The sequence below is a fragment of the Entamoeba nuttalli genome, assembly GCF_000257125.1.
Source record: "Entamoeba nuttalli P19 unplaced genomic scaffold asmbl_7343, whole genome shotgun sequence".
In the NCBI taxonomy this organism is placed as follows: domain Eukaryota; phylum Evosea; order Mastigamoebida; family Endamoebidae; genus Entamoeba; species Entamoeba nuttalli.
Genome location: NW_008578566.1, coordinates 406 through 8,945, shown reverse-complemented (window position 1 = coordinate 8,945; position 8,540 = coordinate 406). Strand labels below are relative to the sequence as shown.

The window sequence follows — 8,540 nt, the reverse complement described above, 5'->3', positions numbered from 1 at the left end:
TACAATTATTTGTATTGTTATAATTTCTCTTCTTACAACAACTCCATTTTTTAGCTTGATACATCTCTTTAGTACTTCATTTAAAAAAAATGAACAATGAAAAAAATGGTTCTAGACTATTTGATGATTTATAGTTTACCTTCTTTATTACATCAAATTATACAATAGCTCTTTGTTTTGTTTTTGTTTACTTATTAACATAGCTTTACAGGAGTTATTATTACTATTTTTTTATTAGATTATTTAGTACTAAATTTTAGTGGTTCTATCAAGACACAAATTAAGTCATCATAACTCTATTCTAATATTTGTTGAGGTAAAACAATACTAAGCAATAAAAATCTCTTATTCGTTGTAAGTATTGTTTGGGGGTATTCATTAACACTTTTTATTTGTCGGTCCATCTACTCTGTCTTTGTTTTTCCATATTTGTTATACTCTTTATTTCATGCTTATGATGAGCCATTAAAATTTATTAAAATTCTTTTACTAAAAGGAATTTACTAAATACAACAAATAATTTTAGTCGACTTCAAACCATTTTATTTTTAATGGTTTGGTGATTTTTATATTCAATAAAAGAATAAGATGTTATTACATGAATAGTGAGTTGAATTTTTAGTATAATGAACAAGAATTTTTAATATAATTTTTTTAAAAAGAATAAAAATAATTAACATTGAGTCATTTATAATTTTTATTAGAGTATTTTCTTACAACAACAGAAATATAATATGTTTAATTCTTGTAAAGAAAATGTACAACTGATATACACTTAAACAACTGAAATAAATTAATACATTCAATGAAATTATGAAAGTTTCTCAACATAAAAAACAAAAAGAAAGAAAAAAAAACTAAAAAAGTGATTTATTGAGATGTTAACATATAATCGATTCTATGAAGTAACTAATCCAATCACATTTCCATTTGGAGTTTCATTTCGTCCATTTGAATGTGAACCTCCATTTCCATGTGGGGAAGTTATTGATAAAAAACCATTTCAATGTAATAAATGTGGTGCTTATGATAATTGTTTTAATCTTCGGGTAAATGGAGAATTTCTTTGTTGTGTCTGTGGAGCTATGAACCCAACGTTTATTACATACAAAAATTTTACATCAAATTCATTAGTTGTTTGTCCTTCTATGTGTCAACCAACAAATTTCTTTTTCAATAACAATAAACCAAAATTACAAATTTCTATTGAAACTATTGTTGTAATATTCATGCAACCGAAAGAAGCTGATAATTGTGTAAAAGAATGTTTAAAAGAGTTATGGAAACGTGTACAAAAGAAACACATTAAAAGAAAATTATTAATAGTTGTTGAAAATGATGAAGGAATTCATTTAGGGTCTTTTAAAGGAAATCAAATTCATTTGATAACTATTCCACAAGAAGAAATCATAGAAGATAATTTTTGTTTAAACGAAATGATAAATGAAAATACTTTTAGATTTGAAGAAACAGTAGATGAATTATCTTTTGATAATATTATTGATACAATGCTGACTTTTAATAATAGAATTCACGAATCAGAACAATGTTATGAATTACTTCGTCAAATTAATACTTTTGAGAGTGATATGAGAATATGTCTTTTTAGTGGTGAAATAGTAAGAGAAACTATACAAATAGATATAGAACAAGTCCGTTACAAATTTCCAATTCATTTCATCTTATTTTCTTCTTATTGTAGTGAAATAATAAAAATAAATAAAATTATTGAACAAACTGGTGGGTCTTTACATATTTGGAACATCAACCAACAACATTTAGACATTTGTTATCGAGATTTATTTGATAGGTTATTATGTGTAAGAACGAGAGGAGGTAATAAACTTTTATTTTTTTCACATAACTCTATCAAAGCAAATTTTCACAATGAATTCTTTCAACCAAATGAACCAATGCCTTCACTAAATCCATTTACGTACTTCCATTTTATATTATCATTTAATAAAGCAATATCACTAAATTACTTTCAAGTAGTATTTACTGATGTTTTCTTAAAAGATGGAAAAGCAACTCCTTTTACTAGAATTGAAACTATTAAAGTTGGACATACCAAAGACACTTTTAAATTTTTTGATAATTATCCACCAGCATTAGCATTATCCACTTGTATGCAATTTAATAAAGATGATATGTTAAAGATACTACCTAATATGATTAGATATTATCAACCAATACAAACCCATCCTTTATTTAAACTCCTTGCTCAAATTCTTCATATTGTCAGTGTATCAGCCCTCTATTCACCTGACCCATTAATGTCTTCCTTATCACATTATTTATTGATACAACATTCTCCTCAATACTCAATGGCAATCTTTAATCCACCAATTATCATTTATCCTACATTACAATCTCTTCAACAAAAACCAACAATAACTCCTTCATTACAGGAACTCATTAAAATGAGTCCTGACCTTGTATTATATCCATCTCAACGTCTTCTCTTGGTTTTATATAATCCAAGAATTATTAAAAATCAAGATATTCCACTTAGAGAGAATATTAAACATATCACTCATATTCTAGCTGCTATTGACTCATTTAAAAGACTTAGTTATGAACGTCCACAAAGATATATTATATATGACTTCTTATTAACTGACCCAATCTTGACAAAATATATTCATTAATCAAATCTTTTCATCTTTTTACAAACTCAAAATATCTTAAAAAAGAATTAATTATGCTTCTGAACTTGAATGCAAATGTCTTTTAATACTGAATCAAATAATTCATGAGCTTGTTTAAGAATTGTTTGTTCGTCTGCATCTTCATTAATCACAACTACAACTGATCCAACAAAGTTATTTGGTGATAATGTCCAAAAATGTTCATTTTTATATTCTAATACACCATCTAATTGTTGAAGTTGTTGTAATTTAGCATAAATTTGAGGATACACAGTTTGAGGAGAGGTTTGTAATAAAATCATTCCATTAGCAGTAAGAATAGGAATAGCAATATAAATCACAATGAAAGCCATTGCCATAGAAAATAGTCCATCGTAACTAATGATGCCACTACTAAATTAATAAAAAGATTAAAAATAAAAAACATAAAATGACAAACGGATACCAAAACGAAATAGAGTAAATGGTTATTACTGTAATATTTTGAATAAAATGAAACAGTACAAATCTTTTTTGTGATTGAGGGATAGAAGATGTTGTTGATGATGCCTCACGAACAAAAATAATGTCTGAAAAGAAGCACAAACCAATTCCATTTATCAATAATCCCCAACATACTGTACTAATAATTGAACGAATACTATCTGGCTCTGTTGCAATAGCCACTGGCTCTATCATTCTTTCAACACATTGCATCAATGTAAATGCAGAAAAAAGAACTAAGAAAAATCCATTAATAAATCCTAACAAAGGTTCAACTCGTTGAAACCCATAAGTCATTGATTCAGTAGAACTTCTATGTGCATACATCTTTCCTGCATAATAAATAATAATAGAAAATAAGCAAAATGCTGTATGTACCGTACTAACAAGTAATCCCAATGAATTTGTATCAACACTTACCATCAATTCTCGTAATGCAAAAACCATCAATACAACAAAATACACAATATTTATTTTATCTTTACGTGTTGCTAAAACAACATTTTTTAAGTTAGAAAAGAATGAAGATTGTTCTTCAACTGCAAATGTTGGCATTGTTTATTCATTTTTGAGATGAAAAATAATATTTTGTGATATAAAACAATAATAACCTAATTTAATGTAAAAGAATTTTAAATGAAAAAGATATTCATCAACACAATTATAGTTATCATTAATGGTGCGACATTACTTCTTAAATTCATATTTGGTTCTTCAACACACATCCCAGATTTAGTACAAACATAACCTGTGGAACAAGTACCACAAGAAGGTTGACAACCTTCTTTCCATGGAGATACTGTATAGTCATCATATGATTCATTGGTGATTGTGCATTGAGTATTGGCACAATTCATTGAGTCCCAATCACAATTCTTATCAACAACATCATCATTCATAATTAAATGAGCACGTTCTAAAATAAATTTAGTTGATGAAGAAGTTTTAAATTTTAAAGAGAAGACATTAGAAAATGCTGTGCATGAATTATCTAAAATAACCTTAATATAAACCTTTTCAGAACCATTAATTGTTTTAGTCATTTGTTTAAATTGTAAATTATCACAGTCAACCAAAATATCACTCTCCTTAAATTCTTTTGTATTTGTGTTTGCTCCTAATGAAGCATGAATTAAGTCTAATATTCCTGAAACTAAAGTTGCTTCAAATTGAAGTTCCTGATAAGATCCTGACATTTGATGAAGTGTTCCATAATAAAAGAACATACTTAATTCATCTTCTGTTGTTGAAAGAATAACATCTTTATTTGTAGGTTCTAACCTATTAATTAAACCATTTATTTTAGTATATAGTTTCCATCGGAAAAATCTCATGTCAGAAATACCCTCTTCTTTATCATAAATACTTAAAGTGGCACAATATCTGCATTCACTCTTTGTATTTGTTATAAACCTTGAAGGAAATGTTAAATAACTTTCTTGAGTAAGATCTACATTTGTCATAGAAATGACATCATCCTCAACAGAAACTATTTGAACATGACTTGAACTGGTAATTTTGTTTTGTGGAATAATGTATCTACCATTTTCGTTTTGTTGATACTCAACTTTATTGATAACTAACTTTTCATCTTTAGCATTCGAATTAAATAATGTAATTTCATATGAGTCAGTTTGTTTCTTTACATATAATTTTGGGAAGACTTTAAAAGGACAGGTTGTAGGTTGTAACACTACCTCAATCATTGAAATAGTAATGGCTGCATTAAAGGTAGACGCAATAGTGTCATACCCTTTTTGTGTTACCCCAACGGTTTTATTTAACCAATCAGGATTAACTGTATGGTTAGTATAAAAGTATCCCGCTACAACACAATATAATGGATCTCCAACTGGACCTTTAATTTCTAAACACTGACCACATCTAGAAATATTTAACCCATCTTTCTGAAAATACATATAATCTTTATGAACATAACATGTCTGTTGTATAGTGTATGAGTATAATTCTTTTTCATAGTTTGGTATATCATTATAACAAATTTCTTTAACATAATACTGTCCTCCTGAAGAACCTACATCTTTATCATTAATTACTCCAATCATTGCCTCTTGCAAACAAAAAGCATCACAAAATATAGTAAATAATAAAAAAAGTGGTGATCCTAATAAAAATTTCATAACTACATTTTTTGTTTTTGTTGTTTTGTACTAATTTTTATTCTAGAAATAACTAACTTCGTTTTCTATTTCATTCTTTTTTAGTTTTTAATAATTTCAATTTTTTTTATTCGCAAATAAAAAACAAAAAATAATTATTATTTTGTTATTAACAATTATAAAAAAAACTGAAAAATAGAAAAAAAAATAAGAAAATTCTCAAAGGATCTTAAAAAGATGAAGAACTAAATAAAGAAGATTTCATATGGTTTGTTAGATGTATAATTGAGAAAGAGAGATGATACAAATATTTATTGTTGTTAGCTTGTACTTGTTATTGGAGATTTTCATGTTCCACATAGGAGTGCTGCTATTCCACAAGTATTTCTTGATCGATTAAATACTGGAAGAATTCAAACTGTTCTTTGTACAGGGAATCTTTGTGGAAAAGAGACATATGATATTTTGAGAACTCTTGCACGTGAAGTTCATGTTGTTAAAGGAGATTTTGATGAGATGCAAGGACTTAATGAAACTGAAGTAATTAAAATAGGAAATTTCAAAATTGGATTAATGCATGGTCATCAAGTTATCCCTTGGGGAGATCGTGAAGCACTTGCTATTTATCAAAGACAACTTGATGTTGATATTTTAATTACTGGTCATACTCATAAATTAGAAACAAAAGAAGTAGGTGGGAAATATTTCCTTAATCCAGGTAGTGCTACTGGCGCTTATTCTCCTTTAGTAGACAATCCAGTCCCTTCTTTTATGTTACTTGAAATTAATGATTCAGAATTAACCATTTATGAATATACCTTAGTTGATGGTTCTGTTAAATGTGAAAGAGTTGATTTCAATAAGAAACAACAACAATAAGTTCACTTCCTTTTTATCTTTTTATTTTTGTTATATAAAACGATATTTATCTATATTCTTTTCAAATCAACGTTATTTAAAGTTATGATGAATAATAGGAAAAGTTCTGATAAATTAAAGAGTAGATTTAAATTAAAAAGAATAAGGTGAAGTAGAATTGTAAGTTGGTTTTTAAGTTTGTTTGGAAATTACGAAACTACAAAAAATACTCAATTAAGAAATGATTCAAACAATTATTATTTTTTGTTTTATAATGGTTTATTCACTTACAAGTGCTACTGAATGTAGTTGTAAATCTTCATTTGATTCTAACCATTGTACTGAATGTAGTACAGGGTGTCATCTCTACTTAGACTTCCCAGAAGGAGCAGTTGTTCCTAGTTTAATATGTAAACCAGATGATGTTCCTAATTGTCACTTTCAAGACGAAAACATATGTGTTCAATGCAACGACGGATATTATTTAAAGGATAATGAATGTAAAGATTGCAACAGTCTCATTAATGGATGTAAATATTGTAATGATACTAAATGTTTTATTTGTGATAAAGATGCTGAAGGAAAACAATTATATCTATCTAATACTCAAGACAAATGTATTGATTGTAGTGATTCTAATAATGCAGAATTATGTGGAAGATGTAATGATGGAAGTTATTTTGATTCAGCAACAAGAAGTTGTCAAAAATGTTTTAATAATTGTGAGTTATGTACATCGAGTACAAATTGTTTTAAGTGCAGTAACAAAACTATTTTAACAGAATCAAATAGTTTATATGAATGTATTCCAATTGATAATTGTGATCCAGTATATTCTAAAGATGATCATTGTGAAAAATGTATTGATGGTTATTATCTTAAGAATGGTAAATGTTTTAAATGTCAAGATGGATGTAATGTATGTTATGAAGACACTCAAAGTAATTCTTTAAAATGTTCTGAATGTGAGCATGATAAAATTATGAATAGTGGAAGTTGTTCTGATGCTTCAAGTTTACATTGTTTACAAGGTAGTCCAATTTTTGGATGTACAGAATGTGAAAAAGGATATTATTTTGGTTTAGATTATACATGTCAAAAATGTAGTTCTAATTGTAGTACTTGCGTTGGAACATCTGATCATTGTTTAAGTTGTTCAACAAATTATTACTTTGTTAAAGGGAAAACAACATGTGTACATATGGATTCTCATTGTAGATTAGCTGATGAATCTGGATGTAAAGAATGTAATAATGAACTAGTTATAGAACATCAAAATGATTCAGGTTATTATATTCCTGAAGGTTCACAAACTTGTCAACCATGTGAAGAACATTGTAAATTATGTGAAAAAGAATCAAATCATTGTACTGCTTGTATAGATAATTATCTTCTTAAAAAGGTTGATGATACAAATGGAAACTATCATTATGAATGTATTGAAAATGATAAAAAAACTTGCGTTTCTACAGAAATGGGGTATTGTACCGAATGTATAGCAAAACACTTTATTGCCACTTCTGCAGATGGACTAGAACAAGAATGTACTTCATGTGATATATCATGTGATACTTGTGAAAAGAATAATTCGTGTTTAACTTGTGCAAAAGATTATTATTTACCAAGAAATTATACAGGAAATAAAGTAAATTCATTATGTAAACAACAAAGTGAAATTAATATGACATGTCAAGCTGGAACATCTGGATGTGAAGTTTGTAATGATGGATATTGGATTAACTTAGATGACAACACTCAAGCAAATTGTACTGTATGCCCTAGTGGATGTTCTAAATGTCAGTGGTCAACAAATGAACAAAGAGTAATTTGTTTACTTTGTGACACAGAGGATCAATATGTTAAAAATGGAGAATGTTTTTCTTGTAATGAATTAGAACATTGTGCTACTTGTTCAGGAGATAAATGTGCTACATGTGAAGATGGATATAGTTTAGATGCAGGGTCAATGTCATGTTCAAAAACAAATTGGGGATTAATAATTCCATTAATAGTAATAGCTGTTATTATCATTATTATAATTCTCATAGTAATTATTGGGATTATTTGGTGGAGAAGAAGAAAAAGTGTTAAAGCAGAGTCTACTGCTATTAAACCATTCCACGTATCATCAGATCTTGAGTTAATGCTTCTTGGAGCAGATAATGAAAAATTCCCATTAAAAACAGATAAATGGGAATTAACATTTAATTTGGCTAAATCTAAAGCAGTTGTTGATCAAGAATATGAAGAAACAGTTAATTTAGCTAATATGTCAAAGAAAGAATATTATTTTGAATTCCATTATACTCCATCTCATAGATATGATATTATTATCACTCCAAATAATTCTACTTTGAAACCTGGAAATGCTATTCAAGTTAGATTTAAGATTAAAATATTATGTACTTGTTCATTATCTGATCAATTG

At 27.5% G+C, this 8,540-nt stretch overlaps 5 protein-coding genes across 5 annotated transcripts in view; 3 read left to right on the top strand and 2 right to left on the bottom strand.

The window, feature by feature from the left end:
* Window positions 1–878: 878 nt before the first annotated feature.
* ENU1_169100 (hypothetical protein) lies at window positions 879–2,651 on the top strand (the record flags this gene model as incomplete). The annotated part of the gene is made up of 1 exon (XM_008861087.1): window positions 879–2,651. The coding sequence occupies one exon, from the start codon at window positions 879–881 to the stop codon at window positions 2,649–2,651; it is 1,773 nt and encodes a 590-aa protein (XP_008859309.1).
* Window positions 2,652–2,698: 47 nt separating this feature from the next.
* ENU1_169090 (cation transporter, putative) lies at window positions 2,699–3,689 on the bottom strand (the record flags this gene model as incomplete). The annotated part of the gene is made up of 2 exons (XM_008861086.1): window positions 2,699–3,044; window positions 3,091–3,689. The coding sequence occupies 2 exons, from the start codon at window positions 3,687–3,689 to the stop codon at window positions 2,699–2,701; spliced, it is 945 nt and encodes a 314-aa protein (XP_008859308.1).
* A 77-nt stretch (window positions 3,690–3,766) lies between these two features.
* ENU1_169080 (hypothetical protein) lies at window positions 3,767–5,275 on the bottom strand (the record flags this gene model as incomplete). The annotated part of the gene is made up of 1 exon (XM_008861085.1): window positions 3,767–5,275. The coding sequence occupies one exon, from the start codon at window positions 5,273–5,275 to the stop codon at window positions 3,767–3,769; it is 1,509 nt and encodes a 502-aa protein (XP_008859307.1).
* A 244-nt stretch (window positions 5,276–5,519) lies between these two features.
* On the top strand, window positions 5,520–6,133 carry ENU1_169070 (vacuolar sorting protein 29, putative; the record flags this gene model as incomplete). Its single annotated transcript, XM_008861084.1, has 2 exons — window positions 5,520–5,522; window positions 5,579–6,133. 2 exons carry the CDS (start codon window positions 5,520–5,522, stop codon window positions 6,131–6,133), a joined length of 558 nt encoding a protein of 185 aa, XP_008859306.1.
* Window positions 6,134–6,386: 253 nt separating this feature from the next.
* ENU1_169060 (tyrosine kinase, putative) overlaps window positions 6,387–8,540 on the top strand; it is a gene marked incomplete at both ends in the record, with an annotated part of 2,542 nt that continues 388 nt past the window's right edge. The window contains one exon of the mRNA XM_008861083.1: window positions 6,387–8,540. This exon is cut by the window's right edge and continues 388 nt beyond it. Coding sequence (XP_008859305.1) covers window positions 6,387–8,540 — 2,154 coding nt within the window.